The 25,273-nt window shown below is 38.0% G+C and overlaps 2 protein-coding genes across 2 annotated transcripts in view; one reads left to right on the forward strand and one right to left on the reverse strand.

The window, feature by feature from the left end:
• Positions 1-13,483, reverse strand: part of LOC118279310 (structural maintenance of chromosomes protein 5) — a 34,491-nt gene extending 21,008 nt beyond the window's left edge. Inside the window, exons 1-13 of the mRNA XM_050698283.1 lie at positions 13,283-13,483; positions 10,779-10,920; positions 10,235-10,423; positions 8,433-8,653; positions 7,039-7,285; positions 6,482-6,689; positions 5,801-5,939; positions 4,952-5,093; positions 4,230-4,435; positions 3,316-3,479; positions 2,147-2,276; positions 1,207-1,342; positions 178-384 (exon numbers count right to left, since the gene is read on the reverse strand). Coding sequence (XP_050554240.1) covers positions 178-384; positions 1,207-1,342; positions 2,147-2,276; positions 3,316-3,479; positions 4,230-4,435; positions 4,952-5,093; positions 5,801-5,939; positions 6,482-6,689; positions 7,039-7,285; positions 8,433-8,653; positions 10,235-10,423; positions 10,779-10,920; positions 13,283-13,353 — 2,202 coding nt within the window. The 5' untranslated portion in view covers positions 13,354-13,483. The remainder of the gene's footprint in view (positions 1-177; positions 385-1,206; positions 1,343-2,146; positions 2,277-3,315; positions 3,480-4,229; positions 4,436-4,951; positions 5,094-5,800; positions 5,940-6,481; positions 6,690-7,038; positions 7,286-8,432; positions 8,654-10,234; positions 10,424-10,778; positions 10,921-13,282) is intronic.
• Positions 13,484-17,117: 3,634 nt separating this feature from the next.
• LOC118279360 (phenoloxidase-activating enzyme) lies at positions 17,118-25,273 on the forward strand. Its single transcript, XM_035599038.2, has 8 exons — positions 17,118-17,284; positions 18,323-18,480; positions 18,888-19,045; positions 19,861-20,051; positions 21,261-21,420; positions 22,661-22,866; positions 24,321-24,478; positions 24,969-25,273. Exons 1-8 carry the CDS (start codon positions 17,161-17,163, stop codon positions 25,224-25,226), a joined length of 1,413 nt encoding a protein of 470 aa, XP_035454931.2. The 5' UTR covers positions 17,118-17,160; the 3' UTR covers positions 25,227-25,273.

The following is a 25,273-nucleotide window of genomic DNA, read 5'->3' on the forward strand; positions in this document are numbered from 1 at the left end:
AATAAACCTTGTCCTTTAAAACAGTGATTTCCAACTCGATCGCCAAGCGTGGAGATTATAGAAAACCTTTATTTTTTCCCATACCGAGCAGCAGCGTTTTCTGATTAACCTAATCCTTTTAAACAGCGATCTCCAACCCGATCGCCAAGCGTGGAGATTATAGCAAAAGTGACTTACCTTCCATAGCAGTGCTTTTTTAGTCTCCTCGCAGAGTGTAGTGTAACACTGTTTTAGTTCTATGTGACTGTTACACTGTTTCAGGATACACGCTTTCTGTTTCTGCCTACACCGCTGTCTCTCCTGTTCTATGTCGAACGTCGCTTCTCTCTCTATATCTTCCACTTTCTTCGTTTGTATACGAATTTGGGCCGTTATTGTTCGCACCTGTGAAGAAAAATTGAAGACGGAATCATATATAATGTATGTTTTTTTTTTTGAGGGGGGGGGGAATCATCTAATGACTTCTCCCGCCTTGGGCGAGGCGAGAGGGAGTGTCAGACTCTTACTGACTAAAAACCACCCCGTTCCTTTTCCTGCTTTTCGAGCGGGAGCCCCGGTAAACCCGCTAGGTAGTCCGCAGCTCTGGATCGAATCATATATGGTGACTGGTAATTAGTGAACGATATTTAAACACGTGATTGTACTCATGATTACAAACAACTTTTGTGAAGAAACTTTATTTGTATACTCGTTAGTTTTATTTTTATCACAATAATTAAACAACAAAATTTCGTGCGCGCGGGCTTACGCACGATCAGCTGTTAGCAGCGAGATGCCTGGTCCTGCGATATAGGAAGACTAGTAGGTATTTTGGTACTTTACGCACGTGTGCTAATGAAATTTTGTTATGTGATTGTGATTATTATGTGTTATTCTATCGCATTGGGGAAACCTGTAATGGTGGTTTTAGGTGAGAGTTAAGAATAACTAATGAGTATACAAAAAAACTGCCTCGTTGGTCGAGTGGTCGCAAGTGCGACTGCCGGACAAGAGGTCTCGGGTTCGATTCCCGGATCGGGCAAAGTACTACTGGGCTTTTTTCGGTTTTTCGAAAATTTCTCACGGAGTCTGGAATTGTGTCCAGTACGTGTCGTAATGAGCACACCTGCCTACTCCTTCGGGGATAAAAGGCGTGACGTTGCGTTGCGTATACAAAAAAAGTTTCTTTGGGAAAGTCGTTGGGAAATATGGACAAATAACACTCACTTTCTCAACGCCCTCACTGATAGCTTTCCTCCTCAAATTTAGCTCGTTCAGCGAGGTCTCTAGCTTCGTCAGGTTCCTGTCAACTTCTTGCATACTCGCTCTATGAGACTGCGCTACCTGTTCGAATGTGGACAGTCTGGAATGGAAGAATTATTTTTTAGAAGGGAAAATCATCCCATGACTTTTCCCGCTTTGGGTGAGGCGAGAGGGAGTGTCAGACTCGTACTAACTAAAAACAACTCCGTCTCTTTTCCTGCTTTGAGCCGGAGGCCCGGTAACTTTTTACGTCGTCGATTTAGAGTGGCTTACTATACAATGTGATAGGGGTGAGACTTCTAACCCGTTAAGGCTGAGTACTACATCTAATTTTATCGACAAAAAAAAATAATATGGTGTGTTATACCCCCTCCCCTGAAAATTATGGCTATTTTAATATTTTTTTTTACTTTGTGATATCAAAGGTTGTACGCGTCGTAGACACATAAAAAAACGATAAACGGTAGCTAATAACCTTGGCTAACTAATTCATTACTTTTTTCATATGTTTGATAATGTTTTGGTGAGAAAAAAAATCATTTGAGAATTATTTTACCGAAAAAATCGCAATTTACAATATTTCCAATTGGGGGTTCAATTTTTTATTTTTTTTTGTCGATAAAATTTGATGTAGTACTCAGCCTTAACGGGTTAGAAGTCCCACCCCTATCACATTGTATAAGTGATCTTTCTGTTCGTTGGCCACTTTTAAGAAACAGGTTTTTCTGTACGGGTCGGCACTGATCGGCGCAGATAGAGTAGATTATATTGAAATATTTATCATTTTTACTGGCCGTTTCTTTATGTGTAACAAGCAACTATTTGCTATGAAACAAGCAAAATGCTATTTGATTGTTTCTTTTATTTAAAAAATAAATACCAATAAAAGTAAATAAGTACTTACTGTTTAGTAAAATTATCGATTTGGTCAACATCGACGGTGTTGGCCAAGAGCTTCGGCGCGCGGATCTCTGTCGTAGACGTCGACTTCTCGCCGCTGTACGCAGACACGCGAACTGAGAACCTATGGTTCTCTGGAATAGATAAAAAATAGTCATTAATCATTTTGTCATCACGTGAAACAACGCTTGCGTTAAGTGAGGTTACCGGAGGACTAATTATCCCCAGAAAACCCTCCCAATCTTTCCTATCTCCGATTCCCCAACAATCCTTAAATTCCTAACCCCCAAAAGGCCGACAACGCACTTGTAACGCCTCTGGTGTTTCGGGTGTCTATGGGGGGCGAAGCCGCTGGCAGAAGCCTATTATTACAAATGCGAAAGTTTGTATGTTTGTTACTCTTTCACGCAAAAAACAGCTGAAGGTGTCGGGATGAAATTTGGAACAAGGTTATGGTCTGTAATATAGACTTTTTATCCTATGGGAACGCGGATGAAGGCATAGCCAGAAGCTAATTTATTTTTTATAGCTTTCGTGAGATACTAAATTAATTATTATGCTATCGTCTTCCTCACGTAACTGTTTGATGAGGAACTCGACTAGTTTCAAGAGAGCAGCATTCTGCGACAATCGCAGTGTCATGTCGCGGAATATTACTCACGAATATGAGCTTCTAGCATGGCTTGAAACTAGTCGAGTTCCTCGTCAAACAGTTATGTGAGTAAGCCGATAGCATAATAATATTTTTTTTTTAAATAGTATTATACCAGCACTAACCAGTAAAAAAGAAGTTAATATTAGCGGGCACGTTTCCACTGTTGTTGTATGTATGCTCGTTGCCGATGGGGACGCGATGGATGCTGTAGTTGCGACACAAGTACCGGACTATCGTCATTAATCATTTGTCATCATGTCAAACAACACTTACGGTGTGGTAAGTGAGGTTAACGGAGACCTAATTACCCCCCCCTCTCAATCCCCGACAACCCTTAAATCCCCTAACCCCCAAAAGGCCGCAATGTGCTTGTAACGCCTTGGGGCGTCCATGGGCGGCGGCGATTGCTTACCTAAGCAATAGCACATAGGCTACTTTTTATTCCACGGGAACGCGGGCAAAGTCACTGACAGAAGCTATTTTATATATGAAAAAAATAGTATAACAACAAGACTAACCAGTAAAAAAGAAGTTAATATTAGCGGGCACGTTTCCACTGTTGTTGTATGTATGCTCGTTGCCGATGGGGACGCGATGGATGCTGTAGTTGCGACACAAGTACCGGACTATCGCCGACGGCGCCGTTATCGTGTCCACTAGGTACGTGTAGAAACCGAGGTAGCTGGAACAAATTTGGTATTTTATACAGCAGGTCTGAACTACGTGCAGAAGGCTGCGCAATAAGTATTTTTAGAACCAAATGGTGGCATGAGGCGATGTGCGGGGGCGGCGATCTAGGCTAGAGATCGACCATTTCTAAATACAATTGGCCCTTTACACGTATTGCGCAGCCTTCTGCGCGTAGTTCAGACCTGCCAAGATCCGTTGAGAGTAATCAATGTACCGTAAAACGGGGTGAATAGATACAGAAGAGGGGTGAATAGATACAAAAGAGGGGTGAATAGATACAGAAGAGGAGTGAATAGATACAGAAGAGGGGTGAATAGATACAAAAGAGGGGTGAATAGATACAAAAGAGGGGTGAATAGATACAGAAGAGGGGTGAACAGATACAGAAGAGGGGTGAATAGACACAGAAGAGGGGTGAATAGATACAGAAGAGGGGTGAATAGATACAGAAGAGGGGTGAATAGATACAGAAGAGGGGTGAATAGATACAGAAGAGGGGTGAATAGATACAGAAGAGGGGTGAATAGATACAGAAGAGGGGTGAATAGATACAGAAGAGGGGTGAATAGATACAGAAGAGAGATGCTTCTAACATCGCATCGATTCTCCTCATTTCCTGTGTGTTTGTTTGTTACTCAATCACTTCAAAACGGCCAAAGGGATTGAGTTGAAATTTATCACAAAACAATGTCAAACAAAACTGAAACGTAACACCATAAGAACAAAGCACAAAATCCCTTACCTCAACTGCTGTATATTATTCGGAGGTCGGTCTAAAGGCCCGCTTTGACTACAAACTGCGTTGACTTGCTTCAAACCCAGCCCCCTTCTAACGTTCTGTAGAAACAGGTTCATATCCTGTGTCGATTCAAATGTGAAGGCTATTAGATCTCTGCCGGCGACCGTGGACTCTAGGTAGCGAGCGTATTTCGGATCTGTGAATCTTATCTGTGAAAAAAAAAAATGTTGTTATAGTTTTGTGTGTTGAAATGGTTTCTAGCGCAAATATTAAGTTTTGCAATGATATTTGAGTCCAAAAACTGACATAATCTATATAATAAATGTATATTTTTTTGCCTCTTCTCACACGGAGAAGACTTAAGCATTTATCACCACACTTGTTTAAGGCGAATTGGATCACAGTTTAAGAGGTGTTTATTTAATTGAACGCACAAATCTCCGGAACTACTGGTCCGATTTGATGAATATTCTTTTAAGCTAATTTGTTCATAAGTGTGGGAGAGCCATGCTTTAGTGTGGGCGAGGTTACCGGAGGCCCAATTACCCCCCCCCCCCCTTTCCAATCTTCTCTATACTCATTTCCCCGACAAAAGGCTGGCAACGCACTTATAATGCCTCTGGTTTTTTAAGTGTCCATGGACGGCGGCGATTGCTTACCATCAGGTGATACGTCTGCTCGTTTACCGGCTTATACCATAAAAAAAAACTTTAAATTAAACTTACCTCAAGCATCATCGGTTCATATACAGGTTGTTGGAACTTCTCCCGATTGTCTCTCAACCACAACACCGCTTTATAAGTATCTTCGCTGTAAGCTCGCAACACTTCTAGACGTTTGTTGTCCACATCCTCTAGTTTACGGATTCTGGTGAAGAAATAAATTATAATAAAAGGTAAGATAATAATAATCATTTTTAAACTGACATGGTCACTAACACTACAATTGAAACTTTAAACGGGATATTTACCATATTTTTCAATTCTAATAATAATCCTGTAAAAAGTCCAAGTCTAGCACCACATTAGTTTTTCTACCGTAAAAAGTCGTGAGGTCATTGTAATACCAAGTCGGTAATAAAATAGATCGACTTGGCATTACAAGGATCTCCGTGGCTGTGCCGCTCTTTTTTGCTTCACTTGGCGGGTGCACTGCCATGCCCCCAGATAAATATCTATTTACTATTTTATATTTGTAGTTAGTTTAGCATAAATTAAGTAAATACAACGGTTTAATTACGTAAATATATGAAGTAAAGCTCTACTATTTTCGAGTTACAAGGGGACTCTTCATCATGAGCAGACGCAATGTGACGTCACACAGCCAGTAGACTATATTTAATTTTATGCGTTTAGTTAATCTATGCTTGACACTATATTCTACAAATTTAGAATTTCTAAGGTTTCGTATTAATCTAATCGCCAATAAACAAGGTTTGTTATTATGTGGTTCGTGATTATAAACCCCGGCGTGGCTTAAAACCAATCGAGTAACCTTATCTAATAGTTACATGAGTAAACCATACAACCTAATTAATTAAACATGATTTACAAAAATACAAAAACAACACTAACTTGTTCTGATAAAGTCGAATTTGCGGCATCACATTGTTTTCCAAATCATACTGTACTTCCAATTTCTTCTTTTTCTGATTTTCTATAGCTGCATTCGTTTTGCGTATGGGCTCACGGATCTCTGCTAAATCCATTTGGGCTTGAAAAAAATAAATTGTATAATAATATGTTTAAAATTCCTTTTCAATGCAAAAAATGCAGTTTTATAGTCGCATAAAATATAATTGCGTAAAATATAAATATGACTGCCTTGTTGGTCGATTTGTTGAAAATGCGACTGCCGAGCAAGGAGTCTCGGGTTCGATTCCCGGGTCGGGCAAATTATTACTGGGCATTACTTCGAAATTTTCTCAGTAGTAGCACGGAGTTTGGAATTGTGTCCAGTATATGGTGTATGGCAATAGGCTCACCCCCCATTACATGGGACTTATAACACAAATGGTGAAAAGTGGGTGTACATTGTACAGTAGCATTACGTGCTGTAATGTGCACCTCTGCCTACCCCTTCGGGGATAAAAGGCTGACGGGTGACGGGTTGGAATTCCAGTTTAAAAGAAGCAGGTTTATCTGCGGCCTATTCTCTGTTAAATAAGAAGTCTCTTAGTCGATACCCGCTTCAAGAGTAGGACAGGTGACAAACAATTATTAGGCTATGTTACCAACAATAAAAAAAAAACTTACCATCTCCAACCTTCTCCACCAATCTACTCTTATCCATAATCAACTTCTCTAACTTCGCTTTAGACTCTTGTAACTCTCTTTCTCTATTTCTATATCTCTCTACTTTGTCTTGATAAGCTCCTTCGATCTCCTTCAATCTGAGCTCTTGTGTGCGAACCGCGTTCATTATTTCTTTAGCTTGATCTTTTAAAGCGTACGTTTTTTTGTTCTGTAAGTAAAATAGTATATAGTAAAAAACATGTCGGATGCAATCGAAACAATGTAACCAAGAATTGTATTGTGAACCTGATTGAAAAAGAGTAACCTATGGAGTTTCTTGCTCGTTCTTCTCCATAGGAATCTATAATTTGGAACGAGCAAATAGAGCAACTAGAAGACTGACCGACAGACATTTATAATATTATAAGATTTGGTTTGACATTTAAAAATGACTTGGTCTATTTAATCGGTTGACCCATTTACGAGATAATCGGGAACAAACAAACATACATACAGGTCAAACCGAGTTCCTCTCATCTTTTAAAAGTCGGTTATAAAAACTTAGCGATCACACTTACCGCAGCCAATTTCTTTTGTTCTAACTGCCCAATTTCTGCTCGAGCGCCCTCTATAACTCGCTCCAAGGGCTCCACCTTACTCTGATGAGTTTTCACAATTTTCACAGCCTCATTCTTGTCTCTCGTCAATTCCACAACTTTGTCCCTTGCGAATTTATATTCTAGGAACATCTTCTTCTTCTCACAAATCTCTATTTGCTTCTCAATCTCTTTCCGCTGTTGCATTGCGTCTATGATTACTTTTAATCTGTGAAAATAAGATTTTTACATTACGTACAAGAGTTAGTGTGTGGGAGCCATGCTTCGGTACTTTTGGCCGGACTTGACTAGGACCGGTGAATTCCCCAAATACCACCCCCACCCCTTTTTCTAATCCCCCAAATGCCGGCAACGCACTCGTACTTGTAACTCTAGCGTTGCAGCCTGCGGGTTGTGAGTGGCGCCAATTACTTATACCAATTTCTTTTTTTTTTTGTTTTTTTTTTCGAGTTGCCCCACACTAGGGCTCTCCTGTGTCGTGGGTGCGTTTACACATACAATTTCACATCATATTACTCTCGACCCAAACAACAATTTGTGATCACACATAGAGTTGCTCCGTGCAGGAATCGAACCCGCTACACGTTGCACCGCTGCTAGTTGCCCTGCCACCGCACCAACCGTGCATTCAGTACGACTTTGCTTTACATTTAACGAGATCGAAAAGAGTTAAAGTGTTCGTATACCCTTAGTATAAGTTGGCTGTCGTTTCCATTACTTAAATAAAAACCTAAAGCAAGTTCGGTACAAATGAGCCGGATTTATCTGCGCCGGATTATCCCAAACCGAGAGGGACGGAGCTATCGAACATAGCTCCGTTTCGTTTCGTGATCGACGATTCTAACAATTGTAATAGCAGACTAAAGCCCCCGGCAAAATACTTGTCCAGCGTTACACAAGGGTGTCCATGAGCGGCGCCGATTACTTACCAGGGAGCCTACTCTAATTCAACGAAAAGATTGCGTACTACAATTCTATTTATTGCGAACTTTCGTGAACAAAAATGAACGAATGAAATGAAGGTAAATAGGTTTTGATATGAAATTAAAAAAAAAAGTAATTTCAAGTAATTCTATTAGTAAATCAATAAAACCGACGGCCGAAGATTAAACGAAACTTCGGATTCGAGAACCGGAGTAGGCTCCCTGGTGATCAGTTTGCTCGTTTGTGCTATTAACTTAAAAAAGGGACTATTTATCCGGAGAACGGGAGCGAAACCACTAAACAAATCGAAGGTAAACTACGACCAAAACCTTATATTCTCAATAAAATACACATATATGTTAGAAGTGCTCTCATTAAAACTAATTAATTATCAGTCTACTTTATTTTACGCTTTAAAAACTTCAACAAACCTCTCATTCAAACGTATATACTCCTCCATCGTTTGTCTGTTAGTCTGTAGTTGCGTGGACAAGCCTCTCTGTTTAGTCCGGCATTCAATCAACTCGTCCAGTTGAGAGACACTCTCCTGCCCACCCACAGCTGATAGCGTGCTGCGGAGTAGTTCTTGAGAGTTCATCTTCGAAAAGTCTTGGACTCGGTCTTGAGGTAGCAGCTGGCATAGATTGTCTACCTGTTGGAAGAATAATAAGAGTGTTACATTAACTTATGGTAGAATGGATAAGTCGACAGCAATCGAATTGCTTGAGCTCCCGATCACCCGCTGCACCGTACGATTAATGTCGGCCGATGCAATCGACCGACAAACGGTTAATTGGTTAGTCGATCGGCATTAAAATATTTTTGTGTAATCTACGTTATATTATTGACATTTTATCGGATTAAAATTGCATTGACGTTTAGATTGGTTTTCAAGAGTAGGTACCTAAGCGTCCTGAGAATCCATTGCTGGCTTATGAAGGGTAGGCAATGATTTTCACATTTTGCGGATTGGTGATAGCAGTTTTTTTTTAATGTTGTTGTATTGTGTGTTATGGGCCCCACACACTTCTGTGTCGCGGACGCTGCGACGTCGCGCACCCTAGCTACGCCGCTTATAAGGAAGAGTCCATCTACGACTCGAAACTAGTAGAGCTTTCTCAGACTATTTACGCGAGTAAACCAATGAATACATCAACAACACCCATTGGAAGAGAAGGGGCGATAAACAATGTATTTTATTCTTAAATAAATAGGACATTTACAGGCAGACATTGTATTGCATAAAGGAAGTTAAATATATTGCTTAAAAATAACTACGGATGACTCAGTGTTCGGTAGTGCTTCATTTAAATACTATGTAGGCACATTGGACAACTTCTATCACTGGATTTTTTACTTTATATCAACACAATAACGTTGAAAATCGATAAGCTGACTGTACAGTGTACATCTAATATAATGGTATGACTTTATTTATTTTATGGCCTTGATGTAAGCATTCAATTGATAACTGAAGTTTACTGAGTTAGATAAATAATACAATATTATAGGCTACTTATTTATACAGTTTTTTTTGGGACAAGCCCTTCAAACTTGCCTTACCGCTGCAACTCCTGTGCACCAGGATCTACAGTAGATACAACCATGAAAACAACGGAACATTGAAGTCCGGCGCATCCCAGGGACATGAATGACTGTATTGGATCCCGCAACGAAATAAATCAGAAGATATTATTAGAGGAGAAGAAAAAGAAAACGATAGTTTCCACTTCCCTCGGTGAATTTAATGCAGGAGACAGAATGACTTAAGCCTAAAGGCACAAAAGAGACTGCACAAATGGGAGAAGCCAAGACGCAGGCAGCACCACGGAATGGCGTCGCGATCCGCGCGCGCTTCAAAGAGCCATTAGACCACCACAGATGGGGCCCAGTAGGGCTGATGCCTGATCCGGAGCTGCGGACTACTTAGCGGGTTTACCGGGGCTCTGGTTCGAAAGGCAGGAGTAGGAACGGGGTGGTTTTTAGTCAGTAAGAGTCTGACACTCCCTCTCGCCTCGCCCAGGGCGAGAGAAGTCATTGGATGATTTTCCCATCAAAAAAAAAAAGAAGCACCACGGAAATTTGACTTTAAACTATTTATACCATATGGACAAACTTCTTATTATGTACTTAATTTAAACCACATATTTGTTACTATCTTGAAATCGTATCTTATACGAAAAATGAGCCAAATAAGCCCATTTCTTTATTTAAGTGTTGGTTAAAAACTTACTTGTATATTCAGCGAAGCTATAAGTTCCTGCACTTGCTTGACTGGGACTGACTTATGGTCAATGTACCACTTGGACTGGTCCGATGTGTTGAATGTCCTTGTGATGATGACATTCTTCTGTCCAGGCCTCTGGTATAACTCTATTTCTATAGTAGCCTCTTCACAACCGCTTCTCACGTATTCTGATATCTGAAAGAAGAATAGTTACGGAGATTAATTAATTAGCCGGCTTGCAATTTTCATCTATAAGTACATACTAGCTGTTGCCAGTTGTTTGTCCGCTTCGAATAATGAATTCCAAAAGAATTTGGGTATATGATCTAAAATATAAACTGACGCTATAACTCCAGAACGCACGAACTGATTTCCATGGTTTTGCATTCGTTAGAAAGGTCTCGGACTCCGTGAGGTTTATAGCAAAGAAAATTCAGGAAAAAATTTAAGTGAAAATCAGGAAAACAGGGAAAATCATTGGTGGCGAAACGGAGTTCGTCGGGTTTGCTAGTTTTCTTCTAAAATACATGAATTAAGTAAAATAACTTACTTTCTTAGCTCGTCCAATAACGCTGGGCTTGCCACAGAGCCCCAGTATAATGGCACACACAAACGTGGACTTGCCCGTGCCATTGGGACCGATGATCAAGTTCAACGATGAATTCGGTAACAGTTCCACACTTTGGTATGTCCTGTATATGAGAAAAACTAGGATTTAATATCAACCCTTAAATTCCTAACCCCTAAAAGACGCAAGACCAGCAACGCACTTGTAACGCCTCTGGTGTTACCATGGGCGGTGGCGATCGCTTACCGATCAGGTAATCCGTCTGCTCGTTTATCGGCTTATACCATTAAAAAAATCTAATAGCGTACAATTGAGAATTGGTGTATATAACGTTGTCTAAATTCATCTAATAAATTGCCAAATATCATGAATCATTTCCTTCGTCAATAAAATGATATTAATATAAGACTTCAGAGCTGACCTATATTCAGCGGACAACATACCGAGGTGGATGTGATAACAATTATTAAAAAAATATATGTCCCACACAGCATTATGTCAAGTATAATAAAAATCAAGAGTCAATTTGTTAGAATGCATATAGGTATGCAGTACGGTATTTTATCTTTCCGTCTAACACTATTTTATCTCAAATTATTATTACTTCCAGACAAATATAGATTAGAAAAAGTACCGCACAATGTTTATCTTTGCAAAAACGTTTCCTTGGTGATATAACATATTTATTTACTGCAATATCTGTGAAATCATACATGCCTATATCTTTACGCAAAAACTGATATGAGGATTAACGAGCAATCCATAAAAGTCTATGAACCTCAAATTATTTCTATTCCTTCACACTTTTACTATTAAAAATAAATAAAGGACTTTATTGTTATAATAATAGGATACTAAATACCTAAATGCAGAATGAAACAGCTAGTTTACCTGCTACATATATAACTTTATCAAACCCTCTTATAGCAATGGGGGCCATAGTTCAGCACCGGTCTGCCAAAAGCTGAGCATGTCGAGCCAGCTAATCATAGCGTTAAACGCGCTTTTGTTTCGATCACTATAATTAATGTAAAGCAAACTCATACTAGGGGTACAGGTTCATCTCATAACATTTAAAAACTAACAAATGATGTTAATTTCAATCCTCATCTAGTTATTTGAGAGATTGACGTGTAAAAGAGTTACATTGTAACCTGTTTGCAAAATAATTATCATTTATCATTTATAGTGTTAGTTTCAGCTTCGAAACATATATCAACATTAAAATAGATCAAAATGAGTGCAGTATATCCTGACTTCCCAATAAATACATCAAAACTAAATCACGAGGTCACAGTCCCTTGCACAGTGCAGTCGCTCAGTTAACCCATTCGCTGCGGCAGTAAAAAATACTTTTATTAGCCAGGTGCGGAGTTTTTGTCGCTTTAAAAATATGTGCCCTGGTTGCATTTTTTTTTTGTGACTGGTTTTCGTAAAGATATAAGCAATTTAAAAAAGACGCCGATTGGCGTATTCCGCACCTGAATATTAAATAAAAAAACGTCGATAGGCGTCCGCCGCAACGAATGGGTTAAAACATAAATGAGAGATTGATGCAGGGTTGTTTGATAGAGTAGAACTACATATATGGGTTTGTGTAGGCTTTGGGGCTTACTCTAGCCTAGCTTCACTGACAGACAGACTGACAGACAATTCAATTTGACGTTTCAAAAGTAAGTAAGTAAGTAAATAAGGCTATTTAGGATTAATTGAAATAAATGCTTTGACTTTGACTCTTGAATCCAATTCTGATCGATCAACATTAATATTGTGAAACATACTCTTGAATTGTAACACTAGTGCCATTGCATGCGTATTGTGTGGAAAGTCAATGAACTAAATGATATTGAGTTTGGCTTCATATTCCGTATGCTCAATGTTATTTTAACATCTACAATTAAGATTGTATAGTTTTAATATTGAATAAAATATAAAGATTTTATTAGACTACAATTGCATTGACATTGAGATTGGTTTTAAGAGTAAGCACTCTGTTTTGATTGCAGGCATTGGTCAGTGAATATCCTAAGGGGCAGATACACATTCAGTGGAACTAACAATGATGCTTAATGATTTGAAATGAGACGTAGACAATATATCACGGCCATAAAGTCAAAAAAGTAAGTCTGTTTATGTTCCTGACAACAACATGAAATTTGTAGCCAATGAAATAATATATTTGTTTCGTTATCATAGTGTTTCATAGCGATAGAGTGTTAGAAGTAGTGTTCAAGCATTTATATACATAGAGAAACATAAGTGCCCACATAATTCAGATAAAACAAGCACGAGAGGGAACTTGTCAGAACGTGTTGGGTTTTTAAACAAATCAAGTTTTTCAAGGTCCATAACAAGTTGAGGAATGTATCAAAACAACAAATAACATTACATTTCTTTCAATAATAAACGTAAATTGATGTTGCATACAAAATTATTCGGGATAACAAATATAAACTGTGATTGCGCGCGAAAATTATTTTACTTACACAAAGTTAGCGAGGGTTATCCTGTAAATGCAGCCGGCTTTTTGACTGCCCGTGTTCTTCACTTGCGACATTTCACAATTATATAATCATAACTTTAGTTATAATAATACAAAATATAAAACATTTGCGTAGCAATCAATTGAAAAACGGAAATATCCGGTGACACAAACAACACCTTTCTTTGCTATTTTACAAATGTCAACGAAATGTCAAACCGACATAAGACACCATCTTTGACAGCGCTAGTGATGTACATCTAGTTACTAAAATATTAATATTATTGTTCTTTTTTAGGGGTTAGGAGGCAAACGAGCAGACGGATCAACTGATGTTAAGCGATCAGTGCCGCCATGGACATCCACAAATCCAGAGAAGTCAGAGGCACAATTCTAGCCTTTCAAAAAGGAATACGCTCTTTTCTTCAAGGCTTGGCGGTTAATAGCAGAACTTCAAAAAATCATTAGTCATTTCATTGCCCTTGTGCTTGTGAATATATTTATTAATATTTTAAGCTTATAAAATCGTACTTATATTCCTTGGATAGGAGCTTCTCATATCATAGCCGCCGTCTATCATAAAATAAATAATAAAACAGGGAAGTCGAATCGAATATTTTTTTCAATTATTTTTTTAAGTATTTACGAGACAGTGTATTGTGACTTGTGCTTCAAGTAGCATACTTATTTCTTTATATAATAAAAAATATTCTTGAATCTAGTTAATTAATAAAAGTATGATAATGATTATTTTTCAATGTAGTTTTTTTTATACTGAAAACATCCACCACTGGACATAGGGTTCCCCTTATAACTTAAATTCTGTGAAAACCAAGGGACAAACTTAAAAACATTTACTAAACTTTTCCGTGAATATGTATGATTTGATATCAAACAAGGATGCCCTTCCTCATAATTAACTGATAAATATGACTTTCTAAAAAACCTTACCTACCTTAGTTGCATTTTAAACGAAAAAAAAATTGAGGAAAACCGTCTGATGTCTACTTCCTCTTGCATTTACATGTTATCTGTGGAATATGTAGAGAATTTACTCATTCATAAAATCGAGTTCACTTTATTGGTGTACTAGATAATTTTTACATACACAGCATAAATTATTCACAAAGCTATTTTACAGGAAAACGTCGAAAAGCTAACAAGATAATAATATAAAATGTATTAAATTGTTGAAATAGGTATGATGAATGCATCTTGAGAGTATTGATTGCCTGTTAACAGATTTTCTTTTGAGGGATGATAATTATTCTATGAGATCGTATTGGGTGAGGCGTGAAAGAATGTCAGGCTCTTACTGACTAAAAACCACCCTGTTACTACTCCTGCTCTTCGAGCCGGAGCCCCGATAGCCCGTCAGGACTTCCGCAGCTCCGTATCGGGCATCAGTCCTACTGGGCCCCATCTGTGATAGACTGTTAAGAGTTAACAACAAGTTCATTACCACCCTTAAAAAAAAAAACTTAATATGCTCTTTTCTTGAAGGATTCCGGATTGTCGGTATTACAAGTTTGAAGTTACGTGCGCTCTGATTGGTTAGTTTATTTGAGCCGGCCAATCAGAGCGCTGAACGCGTTCTCGCTTCGTTTTCGTTCAGCTTATAGAAAACTCGTACTAAGGGTAGGTACTGATTGGCCAGCGTGAATGAACTAACCAAACTTGTACTAAGGGTATTGTTTCTTTTAGAAGAAAGTTGCAATTTTAGGTAAAAAATGCATTAAGGAGAAGGAAGGAAAAGGGTATCAACACACTTTTCCTTCCTGTACTGCAGATATGATGAGAAAAAAGAAATTAAACTGTAGTCCATATATTCCGGTATATCAATTATCCCACCCAAAACATAAATGTGAAAGGCTGCCAAGTTCGATAATATTGGAATGCTTCGCCTATAAAAGAAGTGAGATCTAAATAAGTACCAAGTTCCATACACAGACCTCAGTTAAAAATGATATAACAAGTTGGCAAGTTTTCACACACTTTGTTATAAACCTACTAAACGCAATGAGTCAAGTATATAATTTTCTATTAAAACTTGCCAAGTTATATCATTTTTAACTGAGGTCTGTGTATGGAACTTGGTACTTATTTAGATCTCACTTCTTTTATAGGCGAAGCATTCCAATATTATCGAACTTGGCAGCCTTTCACATTTATGTTTTGGGTGGGATTTCATTTATTTTTGTTAAGTTTTATTTTTATTTTTTCTTATTTTACTTTACTTTGACTAAATACAAAACTTCGTAACGAATTTTAGGTCGGTACGACCATTGGAAGATATAGATAAATTTTTTGTTTTAGTTCCTTAGGGGTATGAATTTACACCTTCATTATTTTTAAAACCGACTCACACTTGGCCATTTTCAGATTTTTTCCTTTACCTTGACCCAAAGACCTACCTCCATGCCAAATTTCAAGTCAATACGACCATTGGAAGTGGTCTAGGTTTTTGATGAGTGAGTGAGTGAGTCAGTCAGTGAGTGTATAGTAAAAATAGCGATTTTCTGACGTCAATATCTCAAGACCTACAATAGGTACATTAATGAAATTTTGTATTTTAGATAAGTAAGTAGATCTCGACAGATACTAGAAATTTCATATGCGTAGATAAAATAGATTTTGAGTTATAGGTGGGTCGAACTTGGCTCGAAATGGTTCGTGTAATATAACCCACGGCCGGTGTGTCGGTTTTTTGCTCGAACTTGGCGGACACACTGCCGTGTGTCTAGATTTTTGATGTTTTCCAAACAGTTTACCTGCTTAGTGCATGCGTAATGAAATTCATTCAGAACAGGTAAAAAGCGACATATAAGTTTTACTCCCGACTTTAGCTGCGACGAAATAATTTCAACTAGCTCTTGTTACATAAAAAAAAAATTAAAGAAAGAAATAAAGACTGTTTGGGACTTCCCCAAATGTCACAAGAAATTTTAATAATAATTTATGTTTGTAGGTCATGCCTATGATTATACATATATTTTTTATTATAATAATATGATATAGGTATTATTAACTGTTATATTTTTCTATATATTTTTAATATTTGATGGGCCAATGTTTGGCCACTTGCCTTGGCCGCTTGGTGGTAAGTGATGAGTCGGCCTACGATGGAGCACGTCAGCCCATGATATTATAATGCACTTTATTGGTGGCTTACCTTACCTACCTACCTCTACCTATTGCTTGTTGTGTTATATATTAATGTTTGTATGTATAGTTATTAAGTTTAGTTTATATATTACTGCTTTCTTATTTGGTCCATATACTGACATAATAAGGAACAATGTTTGTATTTTTATAATAACTATCGTGAGACATACTAAACTAAGCTGCTACTATAGACTGGGCGACGTCGCCGCGTCAGCGCACGCTGCTCATGATGAAGAGACTTGAAACACCAGAGGCGTTACAAGTGCGTTGTCGGCCTTTTGGGGGTTGGGAATTCAAGGGTTGTTGGGGAATCGGGGTTTGGGAAGATTGGAAAGGGAGGAATTGGGCCTCCGGGAACCTCACTCACACAACGAAACATATGACTTGAAACTAGTAGAGCTCTTCTCCATTAATATACGTAAGTAAACCGTGATTTTTAGTTAACTGTGTTGGTGTTGTTGCTTTATCTTGAAATACCAAAGTTCCTAAAAACAATAGGTAGTTTCTATTAATCCGTGGATGGTACTCACAAATCAAAATGTATTAAAGTATAAAATTAATGATATTACAAACAGACAACTTGTTATAAATGATTTATGTATAGGTATATAGGAATACCGGTTCATAACGTCAAGTAATATTTTCCTCGTTATGCATTATAAAAAATACTGGTCCCATCTGTTTGTACGGTCAGTCGATACTTGAACTTCGAAACGGATGGTTCTGCTACGAGCAAGTGCACTTTTTATTCATTTTCATAAGTTTATATCGCACAACATGAAGTTTATTGGGATTCTAATCGTAGTTTTAAGCATATTAGGCGTTGGACTGGTGCTAGCACGTAAGACAGCTTTTGTTTTTTTTTTCTATCTATTCTAATATACTATATACTATAATATTATAAACCTGAAGACTTTATTTGTTTGTTTGTTTGAACGCGCTAACCTCCGGAACTACTGGTCCGATTTGAATAACTCTTTTTGTGTTGGGTAGTGCATTTATCGAGGAAGGCTTATAGGCTATAAAACATCACGCTATGGCAAATAGGAGCCAAGCAGAGCGGGTGAAACCGCGCGGAAGTAGCTAGTTTATAATATTTAGATAGATAAATACTTGTTTTATAACATGTTATGTTAATATCTGTTAATGTTTGTATGATGACCGCTGTATGTTTATACCTAAACACGAGAGCTTGATTAATATGACTTCATTTTATCTCTGTAGTCGGCCTCATGACTGAGGATCGTGGTCATCATTGGATTTGCATTTGGAGCGAATTATTTGTCTCCATCGGTTTCTGTCCATCGCATTGTGAACGAGCTGGAAATAATTTCATTAGGAGTTATAATATATGTAGTAGATATTTGTTTTATGAACGAGAGACTGGTTTGAAATTAATATTTTTAACATTGCAGCAAACTTTATTAATTAATAAATATAAAGTCATTAGATAATATTATTATTTATCACTACATAGTATAAAACTACTAGTAGCTTTTTCTGTTCCTCTTTCCCTTTGTAAGCTTCAATCTTTAAAACTACGCAACGGATTTTTATGCGGTTTTTTTAATCGATGCATAATATATCACCATTGCACCCATGCGAAGCAGGGGTGGTTCGCTAGTTTTTTGAAATCTATATGAAACTAGCTACTTCCGCGCGGTTTCACCCGCTCTGCTCGGCTCCTATTGGTCATAGCGTGATGTTTTATAGTCTATAGCCTTCCTCGATAAATGCACTATTCAATACAAAAATAATTATTCAAATCGGACCAGTAGTTCCGGAGATTAACGCGTTCAAACAAACAAACAAACTCTTCAGTTTTATAATATTAGTATAGATAATGAAAATCTGCTAATGTTATTAATTATTGTTACAGAACAACAATGTCATAAACCAGTCGGCGAAGTCGGTGAATTCTTACCGATCACAAAATGTGCACATTTGAAACAACTATTAGACAAGCCAAACAAGTCTGGTCAAGACAGAGCCTTGTTGCAAAAATTGCATTGCGGCTTTGTAGATAATATACCACAGGTAAGGTTCGAAGTCAAAGTCAAAATTATTTATTTCAAATAGACCGGGAAGGCACTTTTAAACGTCAAAGCAAATATTACAACACATAGAAAATCTGTCGGTCAGTCCTCTAATGAAGCAATATACTCTTTCCAAAGTGTAGATTCCTATGGAGAAGAACGAGCAAGAAACTCCATAGGTTACTCTTTTTCAATCAGGTTCACAATACAATTCTTGGTTACATTGTTTTGTACATTGTATGTAGGTGTACATTGTATAGCGGCATTACGTGTCGTAATGTGCACCTCTGCCTACCCCTTCGGGGATAAAAGGCGTGACATTATTGTTGTTGTTTTTTATAGTGTCATTTGGCATACGAACATCGGCACATCAATCTTTGTATAAAATCCTTTAATATTTTTTTGCAGGTATGGTGTGCTAAACAGGGTGGATCAGAGCCAAACTCGTGTACCACCCCTGATGGGAAGCCTGGCAAATGCATAAACATATACGCGTGTCCACAACTCTCGAATCTTCTAAATCAACCCGTGTCCGAAAGAAATAAGTCATTCGTGAGGAATTCTGCGTAAGTAAAACTACGTCAATCAGAGCTGCAAACTATCTGGAGCTGCGGACTACCTAGCGGGTTTACCGGGGCTCCGGCTCGACAAGCAGGAGTAGGAACGGGGTGGTTTTTTGTCAGTAAGAGTCTGACACTCCCTCTCGCCTCGCCCAAGGCGGGAGAAGTCATTGGATGATTTTCCCCCCTCAAAAAAAAAAAGGGTCGATCATTGAATGATAGACTATTCTGACACAATTGTAATAGCAGACTAAGGCCCCAGGACTATCCTATTTGCACAATATGGTTATGGTACATCACCAGTGATAGGAATAGGTAGTGCTTATTAGCCTAAACTTTGAAGAACAGAGAAAAAGAAGGTAAACATTTAAAAATTAAAAAACGCATTGAATATTGTTGTAACAAATATAGGTATATTTAAAGAACTTCTAAACATAATTGAAGCAGATTTTCGAAAAAAAAAATATAATTAGTACCAAAGAAGTCTCCGTTTCTTTTTACTGTTCTTTGGACAAAGTTTAGGCTAATAAGCACTACCTATTCCTATTACTGTACATCAAAATCAAAGTCAAAATTATTTATTTCAAATAGACCAGTAAGGCACTTTTGAACGTCAAAGCAAATATATTAATAATAACGTCTGTCTGTCAGTCAGTCCTCTAGTGAAACTATTTGCTCGTTCCAAGGTGTAAATTCCTATGGAGGAGAACGAGCAAAAAACTCCATAGGTTATTACTTTTTCAATCAGATTCACAATACAATTCTTGATTACATTGTACACTCATCACTTGTGTCACAGCTTATTTTATTTACATTCGCAGTTGCCAAGGCCCCCATAAATTCAACGTTTGCTGTGGAACCTCTCCCGCTAGAGAAGATCCCGATATTCTTGATTCAAGAACGCGCGATGAGAACAAGGCATGCGTACGTCATATGACTGCCTACCCCCCCGCTCCCAGTACTGGCTGCTGTGGCGTCTCGGCTGAAGTCGGCAATAAAATCGTAGGAGCTGGTCAGTATTATTTTATATCAAACTACCCAGCCTACCCTAGGGTAGGTAGGGAACCTATCTAATAATAAAATCCGGTTATCGTTGCTTAATAATTGCTCGGAGAGCTGAAATTGTTTATTGAGCCCAGTAGCGTGTTATCTGTGCATTAACCAGGTATACATAATTAAATGTTCAGTACCCTTAGTATGAGTTTGCTTTGTATCCGTAAACGAATTAACGAAACGAGGACGCGTTCGACGCTCTGATTGGTCCGGCGCGAATGAACCAAACCAATCAGAGCTTCGAACGCGTTCTCGTTTCGTTTTCGTTTAACGTAAAGTAAACTCGTACTAAGGATACAGTAGTAGACTGTCACGAGTTGAAGATGATACTCACACTTGCAAACGTAATATAAAACCATCAAAACAGTCGAATTTAAAAGTCACAGCTTTGCATTATGATGATCTTTATAGTTTGGTATTTTCCTTGGTCAACAAATAAATTATTTCTTCTCTGCAATATAATGAGATATTAAAAACTAATCGTATATTATTCATTGATCTGACGATATAATTAATTTCTATTTAAAGGTATTGATCGACGTTTTATCCATGACGTCAATGAATGCTATATTTGTATGTGACGCAAAAATATTCTAATGACGTCACAATTCTATCATCGTCATCATCAGCCAGTTCTCGTCCACTGCTGGACATAGGCCTCTCCAATGGCACGCCTCTGAGCTCGAATTCACGCCACAGTTCTATATCTTGAACAAAATCCATATATATCTATACTATAATACATATTATAAAGCTGAAGAGTTTGTTTGTTTGAACGCGCTAATGTCTAGAACTACTTGACCAAATTGAATAATTCTTTTTGTGTTGGATAGTGCATTTATCGAGAAAGGCTATAGGCTATAAAACATCACGCTATGACCAATAGGAGCCGAGCAGAGCGGGTGATACCGCGCGGAAGTAGCTAGTACTGTATATCTATCGTTTTTGATATTTCGATAAAAATATTGTACTAGTATTAGAACTCGAAACGGGATATTTACCATGTTTTTCTATTTCTATGAGCTTCCGATATTTCGGCACTGTTGCAAGCGCCATGATCACGGATGAACTCATGATAAATATCCCGTTTCGAGTTCTAATAGTGACCATGTCAGTTTAAAAACTTATAAAAAACTGATTAGTTATAATATACCGTATTTTTTTCTAGGTGGTGAAGCGACGGAAATTGACCAATATCCATGGGCTGTTCTGATAGAGTATGAGACCAACAGCGGGCTCATTTTATGTGGTGGTGTACTGATCAGTGGAAGATATGTCCTCACGGCTGCCCACTGTATTGCTGGCGTGATACTGAGGAATGGAACACCGTAAGATGATTATTGTTTTAAGAAACTATCCTATTTCATTAATGCTAATCCAATTAAGTTTTCCATATAACTAACACATATTTTAAGACAAATTTTTAAGCCTTTAACTGCCATCAGAAAACTGTTGAAGGCAAATCCTCCACTAACGTAGGTCACCGGTGAAATAAGTCGCGGTAAACGTGTTAAGAGTATGATTTTCAAGTTGGCTAAAGTAGTATTTAACAACTTTTTGTCAAACGTTGCTCCACACTAGGATTTTTTCCCGTGTCGTGGATACGTTTACAAAATATACAAGTTTACATAAATATACAAAACATCCAGACCTGGGAACCACAATTTGTGGATCAGACACAGAGTTGTTCCTTGCGAGAATCGAACACGCTATATGTTGCATGGCAGCCAGTTGCCCAGCCACCTCGCCCGTGCAGTCAACATGATCAAAACTCAACTTTTAGCTTTGATTATAAAGTATTTTATATAAATCTTAATAATCAAGCTAATTAATCATTTTATCGTATTAACAAAAGAGGTTGATGGGTTTTTATATGGGAAAAACGTTTTTTGCCATAAAGGTAAAATACCCAATTCTTAAAATAATAAAAGGTATTAAAATCGTGTCCTTGATGATGGTCTCCTAAAAAATATTTTTGCACAATTAATGGATTTATTTTTTGTAGTCTTATACGTCATACGTAGGTACCTATTACGCATTAAATACACACTACGAGTATGTCACGATAGTCATTTTAAGATAGTGTTTTATATGATTTTTTATACTTTAGCATTAAATAGTTTTCACGTCGATTAAATAAACGTGAAGAGAAGGCATTGGATTTTCCTCCTTTAAAAAAATGCGAGACACAATGTTTTTTTCTATTGTCGTCTTATACATATACGAGATTAATCGGCATCAAAGGTTTGGTTAGATGGTTTAGCGATGGCAATACCGTAAAATCTTACTCCATCTTTTTAACTCCGACAATGTAATATGTAGAAAGTTAGGAAACAACCGCTGACCATTTTCATCAATTTATTTTTTCACTAGCTACTTCCGCGCGGTTTCACCCGCTCTGCTTGGCTCTTATTGGTCATAGCGTGATATTTTATAGCCTATAGCCTTCCTCGATAAACGCACTAACCAACACAAAAAGAATTATGCAAATCGGACCAATAGCTCTGGATATAAGCACGTTCAAACAAACAAACTCAACTAATATTGACTTTGGTATTTATATTTCAGAAAATTTGTCCGTCTCGGAGAATACAACATAACCAACGAAGGTCCAGATTGCAAGCTCACAGCAGGAGGTGGGCAGGACTGTACAGAGGGTGTAACTAGAATAGAAATCGAGAGGACAATTCCTCACCCACAGTACAATCCCATTAAAACATCAAGATGGAACGATATTGGCTTGATTAGGTTGAAGGAGACTGCACCTTACACAGGTTTGTTTGATTTTTTTTTATTATTATTTTTTACGTTAGATGGATCGACGTTTGACCGCTATTTCACCTGATGGTAAGTGATGATGCGGCCTACAATGGAGCACGTCTGCCTATAAGCAACCTATTCACTCGGGCTTTGAAGACACCCAGGTTATATCCATCAGGAAACACAGACTCCGGCAAAGAATTCCACTCCCTAGCAGTTCGCATAAGAAAGCTTGAAGCGAAGCGCTTCGTGTGAGTGGGTGGGATATCTACCATGAAGCGGTGATTTACCTGCACACTCATCACAACATAAAGGCTCCCACACAGGCGCGTTATTATCGGTCGATAATATCGCATGCGTTATTGCAATATCTGTTTTCAGTACATTTTGTATTAGGACGGTCATGTAGTTACACACTGCTGCGATAATAACGCTTCAAGAAGTTGCGTTTCTCCGTCCTGCGATATTCCGATATGAGTTCTAGAATGTTTTGTATGAGAATGCAAACGACTGTAAATACACTTGCGATAATAACGCGCTCTCTCGTACGAAATATCGGACGATAATAACGCGCCTGTGTAGTGCAGCCTCAAATACTAAAATACATCTCATTCGATATAACATTTTCCTTATTTACCCGTTTGTCTGCATATTTGGACAAAAAACAGAAAAAAGTATTGAATTAATTAAAATTCTAAATTTTTGGTGGAATAAACGTGTTTTCCTGCACAAATGCGCATGTGTGCGTTAGGTAGTCCTAAGAAGATAAGTTCAATGGACAACACTAGTGCACACTGGCTTAGTGATTGGGTGACCGGTGTAACATGAGGGAACGGGTTAAAATCCGGCGACGGGCAAAAAGTGATAATGGCTTTTTTCAGTAAAATTACCATTATTGGTCCGGAGACAGGAAGTTCGGCAGTGTTTCACCCCTGTGTCTCGGAAAGCACGTAAAGCCATTGGTACTGCGCTTGACCTCTCCCCGATAGTGACGGGCTGCCCTATCATTAGGTTCAGAAAGTGAAGAAATTCTCTATTTCTTCCACCTGTTTTTCTGCTGTTTTTCGCTGGCCGTTGTTATTGTTCCGATCTTCATCACTTGTAACTATCTATCTACCTTATTTTTTAAAGGAAAATCATCGTCTTATAACTTATTGGTTGAGGCGAGAGAGACTGTCGGGCAGACTCTGACTGACTAAAAAACAACCCTGTTCCCAATTCCTGCTTGGAGCTGAAGCCCCGGTAACCCAATCAACCGCAGCTCCATAACTACCTATATCTATACTTCTATACTATTACTATATTATTAATATTATAAAGCTGAAGAGTTTGTTTGTTTGAACGCGCTAATCTCCGGAACTACTGGTCCGATTTGAATAATTATTTTTGTGTTGGGTACTACATTTGTCGAGGAAACCGCGCGGAAGTAGCTAGTAATTAATATTCGCGAATATTTCATTTTTTCTAGATTTTATCCGGCCCATCTGTTTACCAACGAAGGATATAACTCAAGCAAGAAATAGAAATGATTTCTTCACCATGTTCGTTACTGGATGGGGCGCAACTGAAAACACAACGTTTAGTGACGTCAAACTTGAAGTGACCGTACCTTTTGTACCAATGGATGTAAGTTGAACATTAATACTATTTTTTAAAGGATTGAGCTAATACACGCGGTGCATCTATCATCAGTTTGAAGCAATAGTATTTATCGATAGTCGCTAACGACGACGTAATTAATATTTTGTGTCAAATTTTAGTTCCACATTTGACCGGTAGAGGCAATGTAAGATATACAAAAAAATTAAATCGTCGCTAGCGATTATCGAAAAATATTTTTACTTCAAACTCATGGTAGAAGTACAGGTCAAAATTGCTAATTATTCCTAGATTTCTTAAATTTTCATTCTTCGCAGAAGTCATAATATAATTTTTCCCAATTTTCCCCCTGTTCTATGAGGGCAAGGTATAGCCTATCTACGTGCTAATACCGATAATCTGATTTTTTATAATCTGCCTGACTCGTGTATGGAAACTAAGCCTTTCTTTAATTGTCTTGAACTTGTTAAACAATGCCGCAAACATGAATTTATAACAAAAACAATATGTTTTCCAGCAATGCGAACCAGCGTACAACGTAGGCGTTTTCCCATCAAAACTATGGAAGGGGCAACTTTGTGCTGGTGGTAAAAAGGGCACGGACTCCTGCAAAGGCGACTCCGGAGGACCGTTGATGTACGAAAATAATAAGTTATTCGAACTGGCCGGCATCGTGAGCTATGGCAAAAACCCGTGCGGAATACAAGATGTAGCAGGAGTCTACAGTAACGTTTACGAATACAGAGATTGGATTAATAGTGTGATCGTTCCTTAATAATATTGTAGCTTTAAACATTTAATAAATAATAATTATCAATTCAA

This window comes from Spodoptera frugiperda, chromosome 14, assembly GCF_023101765.2.
Source record: "Spodoptera frugiperda isolate SF20-4 chromosome 14, AGI-APGP_CSIRO_Sfru_2.0, whole genome shotgun sequence".
Lineage (NCBI taxonomy): Eukaryota > Metazoa > Arthropoda > Insecta > Lepidoptera > Noctuidae > Spodoptera > Spodoptera frugiperda.